The 27,375-nt window shown below is 36.8% G+C and overlaps 1 protein-coding gene and 1 pseudogene across 4 annotated transcripts in view; both read right to left on the bottom strand.

Annotated features, from left to right (window-relative positions):
- Window positions 1-27,375, bottom strand: part of Neto2 (neuropilin and tolloid like 2) — a 69,534-nt gene that overhangs the window by 21,096 nt on the left and 21,063 nt on the right. For 2 of the 4 annotated variants that reach the window (XM_074056052.1, XM_074056054.1), the window contains exons 2-7: window positions 21,644-21,700; window positions 16,603-16,743; window positions 15,216-15,464; window positions 10,705-10,749; window positions 10,494-10,621; window positions 45-273 (exon numbers count right to left, since the gene is read on the bottom strand). In XM_074056052.1, the coding sequence (XP_073912153.1) occupies window positions 45-273; window positions 10,494-10,621; window positions 10,705-10,749; window positions 15,216-15,464; window positions 16,603-16,743; window positions 21,644-21,700 (849 nt within the window). The remainder of the gene's footprint in view (window positions 1-44; window positions 274-10,493; window positions 10,622-10,704; window positions 10,750-15,215; window positions 15,465-16,602; window positions 16,744-21,643; window positions 21,701-27,375) is intronic. The other 2 variants (XM_074056053.1, XM_074056055.1) reach the window with 2 other exon arrangements.
- Window positions 1,001-3,511, bottom strand: LOC141417429 (large ribosomal subunit protein uL18m pseudogene; annotated as a pseudogene).

Raw genomic sequence — 27,375 nt, 5'->3', positions numbered from 1 at the left:
AAATTCTGTAAAATTTCTCAATGGCACAGGAATTATTCACTTACGTTCCACAAAGGAAGTGAAGAGCATTCTGAACCTGCTGAGACGGCTTCCTTCATCTGCCCACATGCGTATCACTCCAACTCCTGTCTTAAGCATTACATCATTGGCCACAGTGCTGCAGAACTTGGCTTTTAGATTTTCAATGGCACTGCTTCCATCATAGACTGCAACAAAGTTTCTCTTGCATTCATTTGAGTGCTCCATTTGATAGTCTAAGAACCTCAAATAAATCTGTAACATTGAAACAAGGAAAAGGACTGCTTAAAAAAGACACATTAATTTTAATTTCTCTATTTCTATTATTCACAGTCAACATGGTAAGACTAAATCATGATAGCTGACAGAAAAACAGAACAGATAATAGGCTGATGCCTAAATAATTAAGAGACCTAAGCCTAATGGTTTGTTTCTTTGGTTGTCTTAAAAATGGAAGCAAAGTATTAAGGAATCTACAAAGAGAAGTTTTGTGCAACATGAGGTATTGACTGTATTACATCATTTCCTCACTATAAAGGCAGTATCATAGTCCTAATGGACAGAGGAAATAAATGAATCATTCATAATTTTATCATTATAACAATCAGCATGATTATTGGTGAATTTTTCAGTTTGTACATTTTATTTTATTATTTTTCTTGGTATTACTAGGGTTTGAACTTAGGGCTTAATGCTGGCTAGGCAGGCACTCTACTACCTGAGCCACTCCACCAGCTCTTGTGTGTACATTTTAAAACAACTTTTTTATTTTTGACAATTAAGACCTTTATTAACATCTGCTTGCAGTTTGTTGACTTTTTTGAAAAAAATCAAGTTGTAAACTTTTATTATAAATTAGAAATGAAGTTCTTAACAATTTTAACTTGACCAGATAAGAAACAATTAAAAAAAACTTTAAAAATGTATTGAGAAAAAACAGGCTTCATAAAAAAACATGCAAAACCTAAATTTTATCCTTAGGTACATAATATACCCATATCCTACTTTTGTAGGAACACATCTAAAAATTTTATCTTATGTACACTCTTTGTAACCATGATTCTTATAATTCCTACAGAGCCATTCATTCCGACAATGCCCTGTAAGTGGTTCTATACTTGCACAGTAAATAGTTTTAAGATCCCACTCCTTAAACAATATTGTCTGCATTTTCAGATGGGATGACAGGAACTTATTATCAAAGTCAGCACTGTCATCAGCATTTGCTTCATTCAAGTTTTATTGGCAGTTTACTACCTGGCACTAAGTTATTTCTTAAAATATAGTTGGCTCATTCTTGTGAAGATTTCCTTTATGGAAGGCATAGAAAGAACTTATGAATTAATCTCAAAAAAGAATCTGATGAAGTGGGAACCATTGTTTATAAACGGTAGAGATTCTGGAACTTGCCCAGGGTTATTCAGGGCAAGGATGTGAACCCAGGTTGATCTAGTATGTGTGTGTCCTTGTCAGTCCACGGATGTCCTGCATGCATGCACATACACACACTCTCTCCCTCTCTCTCTCACTTTTTTGGCTTTACTCCACATGTGACTGCAATTAAAATACAATTTTAGTATGTGAATAAAGATTCTTTGAATTGTTGCTGAAGACATATCATGAGTACTCATGTTCTAGCCACTACTCTTGAGATAGTGGTGTATCACTCAAACCCTTTAATTTAAAGAGCTTAATAAAACAAAAAAGTCATGTCACATATTTTTCCTCTGTTGAATACCTTGATGGCATGAAGTTGAGAGCAAACATGTTAAAATATAGTTCAAAATTTGACAAAAAAGTTTTGGTTTATTTGAAATCATTAGTTTGCCATTTCCATGAGGATGGTAGGCAGTCATGAGCTCAGTCTTCCATTCCAAAGTTTTACAAATTTCATCATGCATGTATTTTAACATAAACTAATGTTTCAGTCAGGTATAAGTAGTTCATGCCTGTAAACCCAGCTACTTTGGAGGCTGAGGCAGGAGGTTGACAAGATCAAGACCAGCCCAGGCAACTTAGTGAGACCCCAGGTTCAACCACCAGTACAGGAAACAACAACAAAAAGCATGTTTTCTAAAATACATCATTAGTTCTCATTACTTTCTCCATTAGTTATGTAACCAAAACACACTGCTCATGGTTCTATGGTAGGAAGTACCACTAATACTATAATTATTTATCCCTTCCATTAAATTCTAAGTCTTCCAATAAGAGAGTCACATCCACCTCTTTCACTTCTTAGAAGAGATTGGGAACGGGCATTATATCTTTCTTAAATGTTTGGTACAATTTGCCAGTGAATCCATGTAGGACTTCAACTTTTTGGTTAGGAGGTTTTTAACTACGAATTCAATTTAGAAACAAGTGTAGGATTCTTCAGGTTACTCAGTTCTTCTTGGATGTGTCTGGGCAGTGTGCAGCTTTTAAGGAGCTTGTCCACTTCATCTAAGCCATCTAATTTTGGGGTTCAAAGCTGTTTACTGGCAGAGTGATATCTTCTCTTTTTTTTTTTTGAGTTTATGCCTTTGTTATGTAACTTACAAACAACATTTTAAAAGTTAAATTGCAATTGTTGACTGCTTTCCTTAGTACTTTGCTCATGTCCAAGAAAGGGAAAGAATTTAGCAGTTGATTAAAACAGTAACAAAGCCACACACACATATACATAAGCTGGAAGAGGATGACCTTAACTGCAAGTATCTGGTACTGTTACATTATTGCTATAAAACGTCCACACTATTGTTCTTCCAGATGCTTTCTTGTGATGGCTGTAGTAGTTAAGAAGTTTTAATACTTCCATCTCATTCATAGATCCTCCGAGGCTCCTGCAGCAAGCACCACGTCACCTTCTGTCATGGCACTTTGTATGTGTCTCATTGAATCTGAGGCTGCCTCCCAAGGGGTGGGTTGGTAGACCATGAAGTTGATTCCTGCCTCTAAGCAGCGATGTGCAACACTCTCCCTGTACTCTTCCAAGCCACCACGTTTTTTGGTACTGTACAGGTGCTTTTTAGTAGCCCATTCACAAGTGCATGCTGGAACCACAACCTGATCGTTTCGCTGCTGCACAAGCGCTTCTAACGTGAAGATGAGTCCTTGTAACTCGCAGCCTGTGCCAGAAGGTCCGCGAGGGCCCCTCAGTCCCCAGACCAATTGTTTCCTGGCTAAGCTACGAGCTCCAGATTTCGAGGGTTCGACTTGGGTGAACTCGCAGGCAACAGCTTCATTTTCCTAAGGTTTCACTTCGGGCTTTGCCACCGGAGTGAAACTGGTAGACAGGCCCGCAAACCCACACTCCACGTTCCTGCAAATCCACCACGATTTCCAGAACCGCGTCTGAAGGGCCATCACCAAGATCTCGGGCAGGGTCTCGGACAGCATTGCCTGATTTCCTCCCGGTCCTCTCCACGGATAGCTGTCCCTTCTCTCATTCTTGATGTGGATCACCCAGATATTTAGTTTCATTCATCAGGTTCTATGATTCACTTCTCTCTTTTGGGTGGTACTGAGGTCTGAACTCAGGATCTTGTGCTCACGAGGCAGGCACTTATTTCTCTTAGGTAAAAAACTTCCTTCATAATTTTTCTTACAGCAGGCTGCAGGCAATAAATTCTTATTCCATCTTCACCAGATGTCTTCAGTTTGCTCTCATTCCTGAGTCTCGTGGACAGATGAAACAATCTAAGTTCAAAGATTTTTTTCTCTCCAGTATTTAAAGGATTTTGATCTTTGGTTTCCATAATTTCTGAGGAGAAACCCTCAGCTAAAATTATTGCTCCCTTATACAAAAAGCACCCATTTTTCTCTGGCACATCTTAAGATCTCAATCTTTGCTGTCGAGCAATCTGATTTTGATGTGTGCAGGCCTTTTTGCCTTTTTTGTTGTTTATCCTGGTTGGTGTTTGCTGGGCTCCTTAAATCTGAACATTTACGTCTTTTACTAAATCTGGGATTTTTTTTTGCAATTATTTCTTCAGGTATTGTACCAAGCTCTTCTTTTCCCTCTTTGGCTTCAATGGTACAAATGCTGGTCCATCTGCGATTGTCCTTCAGGCTCCAAGGCTCTGTTTTCAATCTTGTTTTGTACTTCAGGTTGAATTTCTATTGATTCATCTCTAAGTTACTATCTCTCCATTCTTACAGAAATGATATGCAGTGACTACCTCTACAAACTTCAGTGGAGGTATTTTTCATTTTCAGTCCTAAAATTTCCACCTTTTAAAATATACTTTCATTTTTCTGCTGAGTTCAGAACTATTTTTCCACTTTTTTTCAGACTTACCTTGCCTTGTGGAGTATGGTTGTATGTTGTTTTGAAGTTTTTGGTAATTTGATATCTGGATCCTGTTAGGGTTGGGATTTGTTGGAATGTCTTTTGCTTCAGAATTGATCAGATTTTCCTGGTTCTTTGTGTGTAATTTAAAAATCTTGTCACACACCTTTTGAAAATCATGTTGAGGTTGAATTATGTTTAAAAAAATCCCTGAAACACACGTATTTAAATGGATGAATGAGACCTGTTGAAACTGTTCCAGGAATGGGGGAAGGGAATATAAAGGAGAATGATGGAGGGGGTAAATTCAACTATGATACATTCATTTGTAAATGTCATAATGAACCCCCAGTACAACAATAATAAAGAAAAAAAATCCCTGGAGGTCAATGATTTTCGTTGTTTTTTATTGTGTGAACAGGCAGTCAACCCAGTTAGTTTCAGACTGCAAGTCCTGCCTCTCTCTGCAGGTCCAGCTTCAAAGGCTTTGCTGGGCAGTGTAGACTTGCTTAGGCACCCCATTCAGAGATGGTAGCTTACACTGTGAACTGGTTCTCCATCCTCTGCCATGTTTCTTTGGATCTACTGTATGCATAGGCAGCTTGGGAGTGAGCAGACTAGTATTTCTTCTCCTCTACCTCTGTGTGGAGTGTCCTGTAGGTGGCAATACCCCAGCATCTTTGGCCAGAAATACAAGTTTTCCCCAGAGTTTTAGTCTCCTAGCCTGTTCGTGTTGAGAGAAAGAGAGACACAGAGAGAGAGAGAGAGAGAGAGAGAGAGAGAGAGATTTCCTACCAATTTATTAACAAAGAATTGCTCATATTCTTATGATAATCTAAAACTTTATTATGCAAAACTTCAAATATGTAAAAGAAGACAAAGTATATCTATATACCCATCCCCAAGTTCAATGATCAATTTAGCCAATCCTGTTTTATCTATGTCTTTCCTTACTTCCTCCTCACATACAAGACATGAAGTAACTTCAGCTGTCAGTCACACACCTCCCACTAAAGGCAGATGAGTGATGGCTGGCTCACGTCAGGTACCAGCATTAGACTCTCATAAGCTCTTGAATCATTGGTCCTTTCCTTTCACAAACTGTGTCAATCAGTAACTTCATTTGACTTTTACATTCATTTTCATCTTTGATTCCCATTAGTCCTTTTCCCTTTGTTCATCAGGTCTACTTCACAGTTTTATAATAGTTTTAAAAGAGATCTTTATTTCTACTATTTAACTTTTTCATGAATTCTTTTGGTGGCACTATCACTTAAGTCATGCCCAGGTCCTTTTGCTTTTAGCTTGTTATTAACATGGATTCCAATTCTGATCCTCCTATCTCCATCTCCCAAGTAGCTGGGGTTTCAGCAGGAACCACTATGCCTGGCTACTTTTTAAATTTTAATTGACACATAGTAATAGTACATATTTACTGGGTACAGTGTGATAGTTCAATATATGTATACAATGTGTAATGATCAGATCATGATGATTAGCCTATCGGTCACTTCAAACATGTATCATTGTGTTGGGAATATTAAAAAAAAACCCTCTCTATCACCTAAGCTGAAATATAGTTAATTACTGTCAGTCATAGTAATTTTACTGTACTATAGAATATTAGTATGTTATATAAGTTATTCTTCTTCTGCAACTCTACCCTTGTACCTGTTTACCATTCTCTTCCCTGTTTCCCAAACTCCTGTAGTCACTAGACTACTCTCAACTGTGAGATCAGATTTTTAAATTTAAGCTTCCACATCTAAGTGAGAGAACTGTCTTTCATGTCTGACTCATTTGGCTATTGTGACAATTTGGCTATTGTGAATAGTACTGCAATAAACATAAAAGTATAGGTTTCTATTTTTAGAGGTGTGGTTCAAATGGTAGAACACCTGTCTAGCCAGTGTGAAGTCCTGAGTTCAAACCCCAGTACCACCAAAAAAATTAAAAGAATATTTTTTTCCTTTCAATATGTGCTGGCTATCTGGTAGTTCTAGTTCTAGCTTTTTGAAGATGTTCCACACTGCTTTCAATAGTGCCAGTAAGTAACTTACATCCCCACCAACCATGTCTACAAGCTCCCCTTTCTCCACAGCCTCCTCAGCATTTGCTGTGTCTTGTCTTTTTGAGACAGCCATTCTAGCTGGGGTTGGATGGCATCTCATGTTGTTTTGACTTGCATTTTTCTTATAATTAGTGATGCTGAGCTTTTTCCCCATATACCTTTTGACCATTTGTATGTCTTCTTTTGAAAATCAGCTATTCAGGTTGTTTGTCCTCTTTCTGGGCACAATTAGGGCATATGCCCATTTTAAATTTGGCTATTTGGTGTTTTTAAATAGGTCATAATTAAAAAGGTCATAATTGATTTATGACCTTTTCCATCTCTAATATTATGTGTGAGTGTGTTTCCCCCCCCCCCCCCCGGATCAATCTTGCTGGAGGTTTGCCTACTGTAACCTTTTGCACAGAACCAGCTTTTGGTTTGGTTCATTTTTCTTTGACATAAAGTCTCACTAAGTAGCCCAGACTGGCCTTGAACTTGAGATCTTCCAGCTCCTTCTAAGTGGCTGGAATACCAGGTAGATATCACCACACCCAGAATATTTTTGTTTTAAATTTATTACTGCTTTTAAAATTACCCTTTTGTTTCTATACATTTGACAGTTTTTAACTTTTTGAATTAAATTTTAGCTAAAAGTCATTTTTTGATTAGGGAGTCCTAGTTTAGCTATGTTTTGTCAGGGTGAGCGCTCCATGATCCCAAGCTTTGGGAAACATTCACTTCCTCTGCTAGCTGGTATACGGGTCAGTTTTGGTAAATGTAGAGAATGCATATTCTCTGGATGTTGTGAGCTGCACAGCATGTTTATTAGGCATACCATGTTGCTTAAATCTTATGAGCCTCAGTAATTTTTTGTAAGCTTGATCTATTAATTGTTGAGAGGTAAGAAACTTATTTATTGTATCAGGATTTTTCCTGGCAATCATTAAGGTTTTGAAATATTGTATTTTCCTTGTAAAATTATTGACATTTTTGATTTGTACTTTCATAGCTACTTTGTTCTAATTTGGCATTTGGCTGGCATTTCTTTCTTACTTTGTAGTTTCAAATTTTCCTGCAATTATCCTGTAAACAGGATTTATTTGGATTTTAACATTTGATTCATCTATTCTTTTTGCCCAAAAATATCTTATTTTGCCCTCATTCTTGAATCAAAGTTTAGATATGGAAATGTAGGTTACCAGTCTTTATTTATTTCTCTCTCCACACTTTGAAGACATTACACTGTGAGCTTCTATCTTGGTATTGGTGGCTCTGGTGATAACCTTAAGAGCATCCCTTTGGAGGCAATCTCTTTTTTCCTCTAGTTGTTTTCAAAGTTTTTCTCTTTGTCTGTGGGGCCAATGTAAAGCCTCATTTAAAGGATGTGTTTCCCTGATTGGGAGCCACTCTCTCATGTTCCTCAGTAATTTTTGAAATTTTTCTCAATAGATGGCTGCACCATCTGAGCACATTTCCTCAGATCTTTGAATAACCATTCCTTTTAGTACAGTTCTATTTGGTTATTTAAAAATATGTATATCTAGTCATTTTTCTTTCTCATCTTTTTGATCGTTCTTGTAGGAGTTCTAAAACACTTGAGTTCTAGGAGCTTTAAGAGTTTAAGTTTAGTCTAAGAGACTAAACTTCTTATTGCTTGTGTTGTCTGCAACTCTTACCCCACACAGGTGTTTTCTAATTTGGGCTGTAACATTACCTTCTGTGGTATTTTATTGATGACAGCCTGTAGTCTCATTGATTATTTTGGATTAATTTTTGCCAGGTGCTTTAAAGGTTTTATGAGCTCAGGGCACTTTTGTTAATTTTTGTGCTAAGTGGCTCCTGGCTTGAGCAGGAAACGTAAATTCGTACCCGAATCCAAAGGTAAATATCTAGGTATGAAATATTGTGGAGACCCCAGCTTAATTGCCACCACGTCCCGAGAATAAGCCCAGAAAACCATGTTTGTCAGTGACAAATGCTAGGGCACCTGTAACACCAATTTCAGTTATGACACAAATTTATAGTTATCACACTTCACTTTTAGTTCACAAGAATTCCTGGGTTTTCTGAAACTTATGTATGTTTTTTTAAAAGGATATTTGGTAAATGTTACCCAGTGTTTCCAAGTGATAATTGATCTGCTTAAAATGTTTTACAGGTTATCTTATCTACCATATTACCATAATTATAAATCTTACTTTCTTGAGGTTTTTTTAAAGAGACATGGTCTTGCCATATAGCCAAGGCTGGTTTTGATCTCATGATCCTCCTACCTCAGACTCCTCAGTGCTGGGATCACAGGTGTGCTCCACCATGTCCAGCTTCATGATGCTTTAAAGGTACATTCTCTCACCCCTCCTTTTTTCCCTCTTTTCATATATACACGTATACACACATATATATGTTTATATATGTACATGTATCCGTATATATATATATATATATATGCACATTAAGTCTAATTTTAAGTCTGTTGATATTTCTGAAAGGATAACTTAAAAGCAAAAAGTGAAAGAGTTGGCAAGCCATCTCAATCTGTGGGAAGTATATATACAGAAAGTACTTTCTTGCAAAGCTTTCAATGAAAGCACTATGTGATCAGCAGAGGACAGCACAGTGAGAATTCAGAGCTAAGACTCTGAGTCTTAGCTTACCAATATTTCATACCTAGTTATCCTTTGGATTCAGGTACGAATTTACGTTTCCTGCTCAAGCCAGGAGCCACTTAGCACAAAAATTAACAAAAGTGCCCTGAGCTCATAAAAACCTTTAAAGCACCTGGCAAAAATTAATCCAAAATAATCAGTGAGGCTACAGGCTGTCATCAATAACCAACCCTGCAACCTTCAAGACATGCTAATCTCTTGCAGCCTAATTTTCCTCCCCATCAAAAGGTTTTCTTGATTTTTTGATCATCAGTACTTGTACTTACCAATTAGGAATCCACACATTTTAAGAATCCACACATTTTAAGAATCTTAACCTTTTAAAATTAAGAATCATAATAAATATGTAATGATCCTGAAATGTATATTTCAGTTTAAGTAAAACAATGGTAGGGTCTTGGCAGTTGCCTGTAAAGTGAATGAAATAAAATTAATTTTTAAAAAATTGTTGGTAGAAGCTGGGTGTTGGTGGTGCACACCTGTAAGTCTAGCCACTCAGGAGGAAGAGAGCAGGAGGATCGTGGTTCAAAGCCATCCCAGGCAAATAGTTCAAGAGACCCCATCTCAAAAATAACCACACAAAATTACTAGTGGAGGGGCTCAAATGGTCGAGTGCCTGCCCAGCAAGTGTGAGGCCCTGAGTTCAAATCCCAGTACCACCCCCACCAAAAGTAGTTGATGGGCACGTGTGGGGGCAGGGACACAACTATAAAATTTCAGCACTCAGAAAGCTGAGAAAGGACAACTTCGAGTTTGAGGCCAGTCTAGGCTACAGAGCAAGACCCTGCCTCAAGAAACTAAACAAGGCCAGGCACCAATGGCTTATGCCTGTAATCCTAGCTACTTGGGAGGCTGAGAACAGGAGGATTTCAGTTCAAGGCTAGCCCTGGCAAATACTTGGAGAGAACCCATCTCCAAAATAACCAAAGCAAAATGGACTGGAGGTTCGGCTCAAGTGGAAGAATGCCCCTAGCAAGGGTGAAACCCCAGTCCCACAAAAAAAAAAAAAAAAACAAAAAACCCACAGGAACTACAGAAAAGGTTAGATCAAAAAGAATTAACCTAGAAGGTAACACACACGCACAGGAAATCAATGTGAGTCAATGCCCTGTATAGCTATCCTTATCTCAACCAGCAAAAACCCTCGTTCCTTCCTATTATTGCTTATATTCTCTCTACAACAAAATTAGAAATAAGGGCAAAATAGTTTCTGCTGGGTATTGAGGGGCTGGGGGGGAGAGGGAGGGGGCGGAGTGGTGGTAAGGGAGGGGGTAGGGGCAGGGGGGAGAAATGACCCAAGCCTTGTATGCACATATGAATAATAAAATTAAAAAAAAAAAAGCAACCAAACCAAACAACAAAAAAAATAAGATGTAATATCAGTTTGTATAATCAAATATTTATATGAAGTTAAAAAACTCATTATACAAATTATATCTTATTATTATGTTCTTCTATGAAGTGATTCAATACATAATAATACCTTAGCCTTTGGAGTAGCTTTAATTGTCCATATGCAATCAACTGCTTGGCCCGGTTTTGTTTTATCTTCTTGTTCCACCTGACTAGAACGTACTATTCCATCAGCTCCCGAGAGCTCAAACTGGCAATCTAGAAAGAGTAAATGAATGATGTTCAAAGGAAGGTAAGACCAGTCAAAAATGCCATGGGGAAACAGAGGGGATATACTAAACCTGGAATGGGATTTAAAATACCTCCAAGGTAAGTAAAGTCTGGATCTGTAACAGAAAAAAGAAGGTCATTGGTACTGAGTTACTTTAGGGATTAATGTTTTAAGTCATGTCTAAAGTTCCATTTAACAGCAAGGTAAGAAAAGCTATCACTGACATGGAATACACATCACTAGTCTCTTACAAGCTCGCTTATGGGATTAATGCTTGTTCCATAACAATGTGTACACTTTGGATCCATCATGACTTACTAATTTGTTTATCCTACTTGAAAACTTACATTGACAGGCAAACATACAAACAAAATGTGGCATATACAATACAATGGAATATTACTCAGCTTTTTAAAAAGGAATGAAATTCTTTTTTGTCCAATCATATTAGGAACTTTAAAAACCCTTGCTTGAATGGTAGTGGTGATGGTTGCAAAACACAAGTGTGCACATGCTGCCACTGAACTGAACACTTAACAATGGCTAAGGGGTAAATTTTATGTTACGCATGTTTGACATAATAAAAAATGTAAAAATTACAAACACAGCTGTCTCAAAAAATGATCTACAAGTTCAAACAGAACATGTATATACCAGATAGTGTATTTAGCCTGAAAAACCTATTTCATACTAAATTCTTATTAAAACTGTCTTTTTTTTCCTTCTTGTTTTGGTGGTCTGGGGTTTGAATTTAGGGACTCATGCTTGCTAGGCAGGCCCTCTACCATTTGAGCCACTCCACAGCCCTTAAAATTGTCCTTAATTAAAGTTTAGAAAGTTATCAAACTATGAATTGGAAAAAAGTAGAAATAAATTATTAGCTTAATACACCTCAGAAACTCTAGTTTTTAAAACTTAAACTAAACTCATCTTTGCTAAAAAGGGACAACCAGTAAACACTTCAGCTCTTTTGCAGAGAAATGTCAAAAAGAAATTTACATCTTCAACAGCATTGAGGGAAAGTCAGAGAACTGTCTGGCAAATTAGTAAGAAAATTTTCATATGTAGGCAAGAATTTTAAGATATCATTTCATTAAAATTTCCCTAATTAACCAAAGTCACTTCCAGGAAGTAACTCTCATTAACAGCTTCTATCTCAACAACCATCACCAATAGCTTAGAGAATTTCATTTTAAAAAATACTAAATTTTCACCATTATTAATAGGTTTCTTGCAGATTTACCACTTCCCAGAAAAAAATATGTTTTAGGAATATGACTGTAAATAATAGTGGATACATCCATATTTTAGCTAATTTTTCATTGCTTATTTATTTTTGATGAGTTATTTTTATTTCTTTTAGTGATAAAACTATGGAATACTAACCTACAATTTAAGGGCAACAATGACAGTAGAAAAAGTTGCCTACAGAACTGGACTGTAGTCCTGGATTTACCATTTTATAAGTAAATCACTTAATCTCTAAGCTCTCTCATCTATAAAATAGGTTATTATATAATCCTCCTGATATTACTGTTACTAGCATAAAATTAAATATGTGTATAGAAACTGAAGCATTATAAAGTACAAATGAAAGGTAAAGAGGTGTACAAATCCTAAATATTTCAGAATTTGGCTATATTTTAACTATAAAATAGGCTTTCTCTCATGATATATAAGAGGAAAAAGAGCTACTTTTGTACAAAGTAAGCATCTTTACACATCAAGTTGGCTGATTTTTTAAATATTTAAAAACATCATTTGAATTACAGCACTGTTTTTATTTTCTATTTGTTGTTTCAAATACACTAAACTTATCTGTAAAGATCTGATTCACGTGTAAGATTTTTATGGTAGTGTCATTATGACACAAAAATGGTCAATTACTTCTGCTTATTGACTTAATTAATAAAAACAAAATACCTGACTGACCTAATCAAACCAGTTATTTTGTTATAAACATTAGTTCCCAAACTTCTGTGAACAGAAGTACATTCACACTGTTGTGCAACCATCACCACTTTTTGTTTCCAGAACTTTTTATTTTTCTCATCCAAAACTACAAGATTGTACCCATTAAACATTAATTCCCCATTATCTCCTCTCTCAGTCCCTGATATCCATGCTACTTTTGTTTCTATGATTTTTACTGCTTTAGATAGCTTATGTAAATGGACTCACGGTATCTGTCCTTTTGTTTCTGGTTAATAATTTTACTTATCATGTATCAAGTTTCCACCATGCTGTAGCATGTATTATAAATTAAAACTTATACATATCCTAACAAAAACCTGCACATGGATGTTTACAGCAGCTTTATTCATAATTGATAAATCTCAGAAGCAACCAGGATATCTATTAATAGACTTGATAAAGAAATTGTGGAACATCTAGATAATGAAGCATCATTTAATGCTAGAAGAAAAAGAGCTATCTAGCCACGAAATGAAAGAAGTCAATCTGAAAAGGCTAAAAACTATATGACTATAACTATACATGACATCTTGGAAAGGGTAAAACTATGGAGACAGTAAATAGATCAGTGATACTAGGGGTTTAGTGGGAGGGAGAAGGGAATAGCACAGGGGATTTTTAAGGTAGTCAAATGGTTCTGTGTAATACTATAATATGACACATGTCCCCAATACATTTGTTAAGTCCATAGACCATGTAATAGCAAGAGTGACCTTTAATGGTAAACCATGGATCTTGGGTGATAATGATGTGTCAGTTTTGGCTCATAAACTCTAAAAAAATGCACCATTCTAATGGGCAAGATTTTGATGGCAGGGGAGGCAGGAGGTATATGATAACTACACTTTCTGCTTAATTTTACTTAACATGATTTTGGTGGGAGTCTTTTGTAGATATCTGTTAAAAATGATCTTAAAGAGAAGTCAAGCACTTAGTCCTAGCATGAAGAGAATGATTAAAAAGTATAGGGCAGAACACAAGAAGGAACCAATGCCTCAGTGGCCAGCTGAAAAATACAGTATTTAACTGATGGGAGAACAAAGTTGTTTATCTTTTTAAGTACAATAAGCAAGTAATAACAGTTGTGTGTGTAGCATCATCCCAGTTTTGTAAAACACATGTAAATAAATAAAGAAAACCACCTGGAAAGATAATCCTGGTTTTACATAGGGTGGTAGGGATTATGAATATTTTATTTTCATTTAGATTTTTTTTAATTAAAAATTTCTTCCATGAAAAAATAAATAAAAGCAAAAAAAATCACATAATTGTTACATTTAGTTTTTTTGTTTTTGTTTTTTGGTGGTTACTGGGGTTTTGAACTCAGGACTTCATGCTTGTTAGGCAGGTGCTCTACCACTTGAGCCACTCCACCAACCCTTTTTTGTGCTGGGTATTTCGAGATAGGGTTGCTTCAAACTCTGATCCTCCAGATCTCTGCCTCCTGACTAGCTAGGTGCGAGGCTTCTTTCTTTTTTTCATCCTGTTAAGTTTGTGAGCTCTTTGGAGACAGGAAAGAATAGCTTGTGAATTTTGTTTCTACAATCAGGGATGTACATACTTTTACGCTGCACAGAGCTTTATAGTTGTTAGAGCATCCTCACAGTGTTCTTACCTACCAGGTAGGTAAGACGGTGTGCTGAACAGTATCCCTCTCCAAATATTACATCTCTCAATCCCTATAATCAGTGATGTGGTATAAAAAAGCGAATATTACATTACAAGGAAAAAGGTACCATTAAGTTAAGAATTTTGAGAAGAGAAGAAAGAGAGGTAAAGATGGAGGCCAAGATTGCAGCAATATGGCCACAAATCCGGACATGCTGGGGTAATCAACAGAAGCTAGAAAAGACAAAGAGTAGGTTCTCCCCTAAAGTTCCCACAGGAGTGATGTGAGGCCTTGCTGGGGGACTTCTGACCTCCAGAACCGTAAGATAATGTATTTCTGTTGCTTTAAGTCTCCAGATTTGTCATAATTAGTTATGTTAGCTCCAGGAAACCAACATAACAGGTATTAACATCTTACCAATGGCAAGTCTCAGGCTCCAGACTTAAGTCTTACAGTTGTTGGATGGCACAGAAAGGATTCAAACCAGAATTTTCACCTCTAGCTGCAGCGCAGAATTCATTCTATTGCTCAGTTTTTGTGTGTGTGTGTGGTGATGGTTTGAACTCAGGGTCTCACGCTTGCTAGGCAGGTGCTCTACCACTTAAGCCCACTCCATTTCTAGAGTATTTATGTAATCAAATGAGTCATTAATTCAATCAATCCAATGGAAAAAACTCACTGCTAAAATAAGTTTTGTGAGGATTGTGAAAATAAGACAATGTGCTGAATTATTTAAAGAGAAACGTATTTATTTTGATGTTGATCTTCCTTATGTGCTATAAAACAAGACAATCTAAGAAGAAAATGTGATCTCATCTATGATATGCCTTAAAATTTTGATGGTATAGTTCTATTTTTATTTGTTCAAAGACTGGCTTCCTTTTGACCTTGATGATTTCTTTAAAGTTTTGGTTTGATTAAATTACTCCTTTTCTAACCCTCAGATTCCAAAATCTGAGTGAAATGCTCAACCACTGAAAAGAAAACTTATTCTTTACCTGGAATAAATGAGTATTTTGCTCGAAATCCCAGTCCTTCAAGTTCTTCATCAGAACTAAATTTAATCCACATGAATCTCCCTGTTGACCTAATTAATGGAGGGCTTTTCATGCCACAGTAACGATCTATAAGAGGAGAGAAACCAAATGGTCCATCTCGAACTTCCAAGTGATCAAACCGACATTCAAATGATGGTTCTATGTAATAATGTTCATCAAAGGTCAACTCTATTCTTTGTCGTGGAGCAGCTATAAAATAAGAGTAAGCAAATCAGAGCAGTATGAACAAGAAAGATTTACATGTACGAACATAAACAAGGAAAGCAAATCACTGTTTACTGCTTCACAGATAAGGACTGTGACAAGAATTATTGTATATATAGCCATAACGAATGTCATGTTTTACATTAGTAATAATGCCACTGTGGGACTAGAGTAACATTCTCTTTGGTATATGCTGTTTATTAGTGAAATATACTTGATTGACTACAATAGAAGAATTGAAAAGCTAAGCTTACTTAGTTCATGATCTGTATGACACACAGAAAAATAAACAAAACAACTCACTATTGTGGACATGGACATAAATTTATGTAATACCTAATTTATGTAATACCTAATTTATGTAATTAGGAATTTATGTAATTCCTAATAAGGAATGCCAGTGAGTTTAAATTCTTTTTTGTGGGACTGGGGTTTGAACTCAGGGCTCCATATTTGCAAAGCAGGTGCTCTACCACTTGGGTCACACCTCCAGTCCACTTTTGCTCTGGTAATTTTGGAGATGGGGGTCTCGCAAACTATTTGCCAAGGCTGGCCTCAAATGGTAAACCTGTTGTTTTGTATATATACTAATGAAAATTAACCTTTAGTTTATTGTTAGTGGCATGCACACAATTGAAACTATTGTGCCCCCTGCTTTTGGTGGTACTGGGGTTTGAACTCAAGGCCTCACACTTACTAGGCAGGTGCTCTACCACCTGAGCCACTCTGCAAGTCCTTTATTGGGTTGGGTAATTTCCAGATAGGAACTATTTGCCCTGGCTGGCCTTAACTGTGATCTTCCCAATCTCAGCCTCCCAGGTACTTAGGATTAGTTGTGAGCCACTGGCACCTGGTGAGTTTAAATTTCTTATCAGAGAAATTTCTCATATATACTGATGCACCTAGTTAAATTATATGTTAGGTAATTCTAATTTCCCATACAATTTGAACTATCTTTTTGTTAATGTACTCAATATTTAGAAATATTTATCATTCTAGAGTTTAACTCAAATATATAAACTTAGATCACATTGGTTTAAACAAGTCATTTTAACAATGGAATTAATTTTCCAACAAAGATGAATAATAAATTCATCTAATAAAAGACAAACTGGTCAAATACCTTCCAAAATGTAGATACACTCCTTGTTTGGTGGATAGGAGTCAGGATAATTTGGTGAAGCAAAATGACCTCCATTGCTGGTTCGAACCCAAATACCACACTGGGTTGAAGGAATATGTTTCATTCCAATATTTTGTCCATCTTAGAGAAAAACAGAATCTTAGACTTCAGTACAGTAAAAGAGAATAGCATTCTTCTCTTTCCTCCTCAACTTTCAAACAATTGCCACTCTGTTGCATATATATAACTACATAAGAACCAGTGCCAAATTTAGCACAACAAATTGAGTACAGAATTGAGAGAAAGGTAAGATTCTGTATATTTGCTTGCTTTTCCAGCACTTGCTGCTAGAGGATAAGTCTGCCATGTAAGAGAATAGGAAATAAAATGCTTGTATCTTACAAGGCAAAGGAGAATTTGATAAATGAGTAAAACTTAATAAAATTCAGTCTGACATAATAATACAAAGATCTCTGGAGTTATTGCTGATATGGTATCTTTGTATTTATCTTAACACAAAAGTCAAATAAGATTCAAAGGCTAGAGAAGAATTTTAGTTAAAAAATGTTCTTGGATAATACATTTAGTTTTGCTCCCTTCTTAAATTCCACTTAAACGATAGTAAAAGGATTTTTATGGGTATAAATCCATTAGTATAAATAGGTAGATAAAACGGTAACAACTGGCAGTTGTAGGAAGTGGAGTGAGTGGCTGCATGTGAACTGGGCTTTTTAAAAACAAGGCATTGTATTTGCAGGAGGAGGAGGGCAAATGCAGAGGGTAAAAGTGGATGAATATGGCTGAGGTACTTTCTTCACATGTATGAATATGGAACATTGAAACCTGTCGAAGTTATTTTAAGAAGGGGAGTGTGGAAAGAAGGAGAATAATGGAGGGGATAAACCAAACCAGGGCACAATGTGTGTGTATATGGAAATGTTGCAATGAAACCCCCTTACAGATATCACATACTAATAAAAATGCTTATAAAAGAGAAAAAACAAGGACTAGAGGTGTGCTCAAGTGGTACAGTGCCTGCTTTGAAGCTGAGTTTAAACCCCAGTATCAAAAAACCCCCCCAAAAACCAAAAAAACCCCAAAAAACCTCCCCAAAACAAAACAAAACCCAAAACAAAACTGTAAGATTGGCTAAAAGTCCTATAATCAGTTTGGATTCATATACCCTTCATTCTTCACATAGGCAGTTGCTGCTCTATCACCTAAGAAAACTGAAGGTAATTTCTTTCGAGAAGGTAGAATTAGATTAGTGGACTATGGGACACAGGTGCAGCTGAGGGTGAACACACCAACCTGAAAACAGGGAGATGAGTGAGTGTTTACATACTGAATGGTACTCCTAGGCTTCTCCCACTGAACTCACCAAGGGCCTCATAGGGAGTGACACAACTTCCACTCAGGAAAAGGAAAGACTCTTCTTGGGGAGACTAATCCACATTCCCAGAGACTCAACTACAGACTCAGGGACTCCTGATGCCAGGCCAGTGGTCAGTGAGGACCACAGTGAACAATCTTTACTATGCCTGTAGACAACTAATGATCAGCTTTCCTGTGCCCTTCATAAAATGTGAGCAGACATACAAGGATCACCAGACATTTGAGGAAAGCCTCTACTATGAAAAACAGATCAAAACAAACAGAAAAAAAAAAAAAAAACCAACTCTAGGGAAATGATGTCAGAAAAATATTTTAAAAACCCAGTAACAACATAGAATAAAACCTTTTTTTTGGGCCTGGAGGCATGGCTCAAGTGGTAGAGCATCTGCTGAGAAAACTCAAGGTCCTGAGTTCAAACCCCAGTGAGAGAACAGGCTAGGTAGTTAGCTGAAATCAGGAAGGTGTAGTTAGGATCTAGGGCCCCCAGGAAACTTCCATTATAACCTGATCTGCTAACAAACAGGAGAGATGACACCATCCCCCCTTAACAGCCCACTTCTCTAGCACCCTCTTCCCCTCAGAACTTAAGAGGGTGGGAAAGGTGGAAGGCCCAAAATGAGAACAGGTGAGACCATGGTCTCATCTGAAGGCTGCAGGCACAGCCAATTAGAATGCTGCTTTCTGTATACCTAATTATCATAGAGAGTGGGCTACTTCCAGGAGCAAATGGTTAAAAAATCCCTCTTACCCCCAAATTTGCTGACACCTGGCTGGGACCCACGCCCTGCCTCATGTGGGAACTTTGTCCTTTCTCTTAATAAACTCTGTATTCTGACCCTCTGTTGTCTGTGAACTGCATTAATTGCACTCATGAGACAAAGAACTCGGGGTGAATGGGGAACTCTGCCACTGAGCTAACAGAGCTGTGATTCTAGCCAGTGTGGCGGCCCCGATCTCACAAGAAGATTTTGGTTTTATCACCAGTACCACAAAAGAAACAAATCAAACCAAACCATAACAAAACAAAAACCTTCCTTTAATCTCCTGAGAGACTGTCTTGTTTTCATAAAACAAGAATAAAGATATTCTACTTAACACAACAATAAAGGGAAAAAAATAAAACAACAAAAAAGATATTCTAAAACAAAACAAAACCCCCAAAACCATATTCCGAAAACTAAAGTAAGCTTCCAAATAAAGAAAGAAGGAAAGCATGAGAAAGTTTAGAGCAGAGGTCTGTTGCTTATGACTGTAGGGAGTTTCACTGGAACACATTCACACTCATCACTGGCCTAAGTACTGGCTGCTTTCATAACAGAAAAGCTGAGAGCTGCCCCAGAGGCTATATGGTCTACAATGACTTAAATACTTACTATGTGACTCTTTACAGAAATTTTCTTAATTCCTGCTTTAGAGGATAAAGCTGAGGCAGTCTCTCAGACTGCAGAGCAAAGAGAGATGGAAAAGATACATGGTGCATATCTGTAATACCAGTACTTAGGAGGCTGAGGTATGAGGATTATGAGTTCAAAGTCAGCCTGGCTTCATAGCCTTGAACTCAAAACAGAACAAAGAAAAAATTAAATAAATAAGCCTTATGGTGGCACACACTTATAATTCAGTATTTGGGAGGCAGAAGCAGGAGGGTAGAGTGTTTAAGGCTACTTTGGGTTACGTAATGTGATCTTTTCTCAAACAAAGCAAAACTGTAATAAAAATAAAAAGATAAAAATCTACCCCACTCCCTAAAAAGATAAAAACCCAAGAAGGCCATAAACACATAATAGAAATTTCTGAACAGACAGAGAAAATGGAGGAGAGATAATTTAAAAAATTGAACAGAAATAAAAATTCCTAAACTTAAAGGCAAAATCCGTACTGAAAAAGCTTGATGTGTGCCTTAATGTAAGTCTCAAAGCTCATTTAACCAGAATTGTGATACAGCTATGACAAGAAGGGCAGTAAAATGGACGGCAACACTTATATGTGGATGGGGGAGGACAGTAGGTGTGAAAGAGCTAAATTCTCATCTTCTATGGTGAGAAATTAGTATCTACTCTATAAAAATGACATAATCAAGAACTAGTAGTATAGCATGTTACTTAAAGACATGAAAGGAAATACCAAAAGAATAAGCTTAAAAAGTGGTTATTTGGATTGGGGGAGTGGCTCAAGCTGTAGAATGCCTGCTTTGCAAGTACAAAGCCCTGAGTTCAAACCCTAGTACTGCAACAAAAAGAGGGGAGGGATTATTTCCATGTAGCAGGAAATAGGAAGAGTAAGAGGGGTAACTGATTTTTCCTAATTGTACACACTGTGTTTAGTAATTTAGTATATCCTAATTTGGACATTTAGTACACTTTGATTTTTGTCATGTGTATACCTGACTTTGATGAAAATAAAAGCTGAATAAGGTTATATAGGAAAATGCTAAATTCTAACATGAAAATCTGGTTCAAAAATCACACTAGTTGATCTTCTTTCATAGATCAGGACAAATGTCATGGGACAAAGGGTTTGAATGCTATGTTCATGGAAAAATTTTATTTCTTTACATTGAAAAAAGGGATTTTTAAATGTCTGCTTCTCCATGAAGTATGAAACTCATTTAATTTTTTGAACATAATCCATAGTGTGAGAGCAAGGCAGTTTAAAATAGGAAAATTTGGGGCTTTTAAAACATGTATGACTTAATATTGTATTTCAGGTTGAACATTCTTCTCTTTCTCTGAGCCTTATTTCTTTTTCAATTCTGAAAGTATTTTTAATGGACATTGATTCAGCCTTTACTGAATATTTACTAAAAATCAAAAATAATATGGGCAATGTCTGAGCCTTATTTCAGTTGCAAATGTGTGTATATTATTCATAACCTGGCCCAGAGACAATTTTAACCACCCCCACTTCAGCCCAGGGACCACCCATGACCCTCCCCACTCACTCATTACTGGTTAGAAATCACCAAGTTCTTCCCTTCCCATAGGTTAGTGGAAGTTTTAAAAGCACCTGGAAAGAAGACGCTCTTTCTGCTACCAGCTTCAACCTGGCCCCACCTTTTGTAACTCCTTTCCTTAATCTTTAATAAACTCCATTACCTCCCTTACTACACCCACGTGTTCTGCCTAGATGCTTCCATGTGGGATACAGAGTTTGGGAATCTTCTGATCAGAGACTGCAAGAGCCTACAACAATAGGAGTTACTAGTGATGCCAATTTTTTTTGACAGGGCTGGGGTTTGAACTCAGGGTTTTGCACTTGCAAAGCGGGTGCTCTACCACTTGAGTCATACATCCAGTCCACTTTGCTCTGGTTATTCTGAAGATGGGAGTCTCTCAAACTATTTGCCTGAGCTGGCCTCAAACCTCAATCCTACTTGATTTCAGCCTCTGAAGTAGCTAGGATTAGAGATATGAGCTAATAGTGCCTGGCCAATTTTTAAAAAAAATTTATCAGAGCAACACTTACTTTGACATTTTACTCTAGTCAACGGTAGCTAAACCCAGTTAAATTGAGGCTGATAGGGAGACACCAAGCATTAGGTCATAGGATTACCCCAGAGGGATTGTGGAACTCGCGCTCAAGAGCTGCAGTCCTTTTCAATCAGCCATCTGAATGTGCAATGGGTGATCACTTGAGTATACTTTACCTTGGGTTTTCTGGGCCACAGCAATCCCTTCCACGACAAGTACTGTTATTAACAGCACTAGACAGAAAGGAAAAGTAAAAAAATTGAATCTATAGCATACTTTATTTAGTTATGAATAACTAAAAACACTCTTTAAAAATCAACATTCATTCTCAAGATTTTTAAATGTTAAATATTCTTATTTATTCTTTGACCCTTAAGACAACCCAAGAAAACCGATATATATATATATGTATAAACTGATATATATGTATATATATAAATGATTGTATACTTATTTTTACAAGCACTAATAACAATTTCATTTAAAGCATTTTTCAACGACAAATTATATTTTAAAAAGTGTGTTTTGCAAGACATTGCTGAGCTTAACTGCTCCTGTATTTACTGTATTCCACTTCAGATTTTACATGCATGCGGCTAGCTCTGCAATGCGTTAAGCCAGCGAAAGTACGTTTGGATCACCTGATTTGTGAGGACTTTCAGAATAAAGACAGAAGTAACAGGACAGCAGTTTCCTGGAAATCAACTTAGACGGTTTTACAGTTGTATGTCACTATGCTGTATTTTTTGTTATAAAAGCTAGCCATATTTAGACACTCAAGCTATTATCCCCCAAACTGAACATTTCTGAGACTCAGTCAACAACATGTTTGTTTATATTTGTTTTGAAGTTTTAAAACCACAGTTTATCTTTATGAATGGTTCACTCTCTTGTTCAATAGAAACCATACTACCAACCCATGCCCAACTACTGTGGCAGTTACTCATTTAGTCAATAAGCACACTTACAGAGCATCTCCTGAAGAGCATATCCTGAGGACACACAAGTGTGGAAAGAGAAATGAGCAAAATGGTTAAAGAGTATAGACTTCAGGAGACAGGTGAGTCTATACTGGTCAAGTTTTGCCTTGTACCAGCTGTGAGGCTTTTTCAGCTCAGCTCACTTATTTGTAAAATCATGATGATGTACTAATACCACAGCACAAACATCATTGGTTGTTATGAAGAAAAAAAGGAAAATGTGCAAAGCATATCTTATGTACTAGGAATTTTGCTATATAAACAATAGGTTATCAAGACAACTAGCATCTGCAGGCAGTCAACATATTGTCAGAGACCACCTACAACACAATGTGAAAAAGGGTTTAACAGGAGGCATACAGAACAAATAGCAGAAACACAGTGGGGAACCATTTGTTCTGCTGGGGGTTAAGGAAAAGAGGTGAGCAAAACTTTACAAAGAGAAGATATAGTGTGTTTGAAGCTTATAGGACTTGAACCCAGGAAAGAAATATGGAGGCAAGAGCACAAACCTATAGCAAGTTTCAGCAACTCAGAAATACAGTCTGGCACGTAGAAGGGAATGGTGGTATAGCAGGTTAGGAAAAAGTAGGACAAGACATGATTATAAAAAGTCTTAAATGCCATTACTGTAGGGTGTGAACTTAGAAAACATTTTGTTTTTTCTTTTTTTGGGCAGTACTCTGATTTTGAACTCAGGGCCTCATGCTTGCTTGGCAGGCATTCTACCACTTGAGCAACTCTGCCAATTCTGTTTTGTGTTGGGTATTTTTGAGGTAAGATCTCATGAACTATTTGCCTGGGCTGTCTTCAAACTGAGATCCTCCTGATTTCTGCTTTTTGAGTAGTCAGGATTACATGCATGAGCCCTACCAGCTCCTGGTCCCCAGCCCTTTTTTGATTTTGTTATTTTTTCAGGCTAAGGTTTCACATTTTTGCAAGGGGTTAGCATCAGACTGCAAACCCTCCTACCTACAGCCTCTCATAGAGCTGGGATGTCAGGTAGAAGTGACCACTCCCCAGCTTTATTGACTGAGATGAAGTTTCACAAACTTTTTGCCTGGACTGGCTTCATTGGCCATCCTCCTGATTGCCACCTCCCTAGTAGCAAGGGTTATAGGTGTGAGCCACATGCAGGTTTTTAAACTAGAAAGTGGCATTATGCATTTGAATTTTAGACAAGTAATCCTAATGGTTATGTAAAGGCTATCTTTATAAATAGAAACATTATTTAGGAAATAAAGATGATATAATTGAAGTAGAGCAGTGGTGGTAGAAATGGAAGGAGGAGATGAATGACATGATTCAGATGTAGAGTCAATCACAACTGGTAATTTACAGGATGTTAGGGTGAGGGAAATGGAAGTATTGAAGACTTTGCCAAGTGACTGGGAGAAAGATCACTGTTCACTCAGTAGCTTGTCCTGAATATCCATAACCAAGGTCAACAACATCTTAATCTTTGGTTTCTTACATCCTTGTTCACCTTTGTCTTCTCTTAAAAACTTTATCTTTTCCTTTCCTTTGTTATTGGTAGTGTTGAAGATCTATGTTGTGTAGGCACAATCCTTCCATCAAACCTCACATCTTTACATTGGAACTGAGTTAAAGGAATGGAATCCAGAAAAATTTTAAAAACAGAATATTTAGGATCAAAAAGAAAACCCAAAGCATTATTAGATGTTTGATAATCAGCAAATAACACGCTCATTGCCCAGTGCCAGCGGCTCATGTATGTAATCCCTACTTGGGAGACTGAGATTGGAAGGATCAAGGGTTGAGGCCAGTCAGGGTGAATAGTTCGAGAGATCCCCATCTTTAAAATAACCACAGCAAAATGGACTAGAAGTGTGGCTCAAGGAGCAAAGCACCTGCTTTGTAAGTGCAAAGCCCCGAGTTCAAACTCTAGACCCACCAAGAATCAAACAAGCAAAAACCAATAAAGCCCCCCACATCCACCTATATCAATTTGTCTTGTTAGAGGATACTATCTCTCAAGGAGTATCACTCAGATTATAAACTAGATCAAAATTTTGTGCTCAATACATCCTTCCCTCTAGAATCATAGTCATAACCACTTTAACCACACATAACCACACAGCCAGCAAGAAAGGTTAAGAAATCGACAAACAGAAACCAGGAGAACAAAAGTACTACTGTGATGAAAAGATGTACCATGCCAGAAAAAGTAACTACATAATGATTAATACAAGTCTCTGTATAAAGTAATTGATTATGAAATTTGTACAGAATACACAGTAAGGTAGAATAGCCCCATTGAAAATAAACTTGGAAGGTGAACCAAAACTATTATATTTTTTCTACTTTGTTTAGGTCTGCTCACAATTATCTTTTCCCCCAAGTAATTACTAACTATTCACAACTCAATCAACCAAATGAGCTGTGCCACTGAATATAAAAATGACATACAGAGAACAGGAAAAATCTGCACAGTAATTTGGGATAGAAATATCTACTGGTACAATTTTTGGTGAAACAGTAGTGACTATTAATCATTCAAAATTCCACACAGTAATAAACAGTTTTGTACATTAGGATTTCAGGTTGATTTTCAAACAAATTCTATTAATGTCAAACATTGGAAGTATTTAGTACACGAAGCAGTTTTGCGTTGCTTCATTCTACCTTTAGTCTCCAATCTGTATCGCACTATTCCCTCTTCCTCTCACCAAAAGGACTAGTAATTCTCCAAATCTAGAAACACCTTACACTTGCAAAGACAATGTATTCAGGAAGGTATTCATTCTTCAAGGTAGAAATCCATACCAACATTAAAATACTATACTCCACAGCCATACAATTTGATTATGCCACAACTACTTGTGATTAGATGCTTGAAAAAGTAATACATAGCATTTATTTATTCCCTTACTTCTGTTCTGGAGTTTAATTCAGAACATCATAACCTGTGTACAGATCAGAATGACAAGGATAGGTGCTACTCAGTGTGTTAAGCATCAATCCTCAGAGCCACTCCCTTTACTCCACAGGTTCTCACCCTGAATCACTGACTTTACTTAAAGCAGAAAATCTTGTTTTCAGGCTTCCTAACTTAAAGGCTCTACTTCCTACTTTTGAAAAACTGGTTGGTGGAGTGGCTCAAATGGTAGAGTGCCTGTCTAGCAAGTGGGAGGTCCTGAGTTCAAATGCCAGAAATGCAAAAAAAAAAAAAAATCAAAGTCACAGGTATCATTATTTTCACTGTGATTTAACAGTGACATCTCTAGCCTGTGCAATAAGTTCTGCAAAGACAAAATTATTATTTATAATGTCATTTGAAACCTAGAAACCCTAGAATTACTTGGAAAGTTATTACCTCTATCAAGGAAAGGAAGACTAAAATAATAAATCAAATAAAATGGGAAATAATATGCTTCTGGGAAGTAAATATAGTAAAGGTAATACTACTTTCCAATAAATAAGTAATCATTTGATGACATCTTATTCAGAATTGTGGGGTTTTGTTTTTAATATTTCTGATGTTCATCTTGAAGACTTTTTATATTGGCCAATGAAAACTCAGAAAAAACATAAAATACATTAAGAATAAAAGCAGTATTCTTATTGTAAAGCTACCATAATTTAAAAAATGTAGCTATATGCCACACCTAGGGGCAATGAATCAAGGAGTAGGTCCTTATTCTCCAGTCCTTATAGATAAGGAAATGGAAGAAAGAAAAAAAGCTTAGAACCAGACAAATATATCTAAGTATTTATGATGCTATATGTGGTATCTGAAACTCTTGGTGAAGAGATGGAACTAATAAATGGTTCTGGGATAATTTGTTAACTATTTAGAAAAAAAACCCTAGAGCCCTATTTCAAGTGAAACACAAAAAATAAGTGCCAGGTTGGGGAGAAAAAAAGATGAATTATGTATGCACTTTTGGGTGAAGATGCTCTTCATTTATTAAAGACAGAAACAAATGTTTTTATTTTACATATTTTATTAAAATATATGTGCATATATTTACATACCTAATTAGGGAAAAAGTTTATACCATCAGAAATATGTTACACAACCCCCTCAATTGAGCCTTATTAATATTTTAAAAAGCAGATTCTACTGTGAACAAAAATTTACTAGGAAAGATTTTAAGATGAGAGACTTTTATTTCAACAAGCCATTTGCTAACTTGCGAGACACAGCCACTGGGACAAATCCAAAGTGTGAGCCAAAGGAACAAAGAAGAGTGGTGACTTAAACAAAGTTCTTGCCCAGGTTCCCAAACTGGCCCTGTATGTAAATGATGAAGGCAAGTGTTCAGTCCTGATTGGTTAATATTTAAAGTTGACTGGAGGTCACTGGTTTGGTCGGTGTATCTTGGCATCTGAAATAGGAAATGGCTGAACAAGAGACCCGAAGTTCAGTTTGAAGTTCTTCCACGAACACAGTACATGTGTAACCCCAAGTCAGCAAATGGCTACATTTGAATGACTCCATATTGAATTTGGGACCCTTCTTGGAGATTCAGCTTTTTGAAAAGTTCACATTTTCCCCTTTGGATCAAAACCTGCCAGCCAGGCTTGTAAGCATGGCTCAAGTGGTAGAGCACTTTCAAATCCCGGTAGCACAAGAAAAAAAGTCTCAGAAATAAATCTAACACAAAATGCTTAAGACTTTTACACTGAAAACTATAAAACACATTGCTGGGAAGACATAAAGAAGATTCAAATAAATGGAGAGGTAGATATGTATCAAAGAAAGAAAACCTGCTAGACAAAACACTGTTATGTCCCATTGTGGCACCAGAAGTGGTTAGTTACCTGCTCCAAGTCTATTCTATGTTCTTTCAGGATGCCTGGTGGCTGGGTAGTGACCAATTGAGCAACTGGAGTCCTTTGCTAGTGAGGGTACCAAGATACCCATTAGATCTGAATCACAGCCTCTTGGTTAAGTGAGTTTA

Source organism: Castor canadensis, chromosome 15 (assembly GCF_047511655.1).
Source record: "Castor canadensis chromosome 15, mCasCan1.hap1v2, whole genome shotgun sequence".
NCBI classification, from domain to species: Eukaryota; Metazoa; Chordata; class Mammalia; order Rodentia; family Castoridae; genus Castor; species Castor canadensis.
This window is presented reverse-complemented; position numbering and strand designations above follow the sequence as displayed.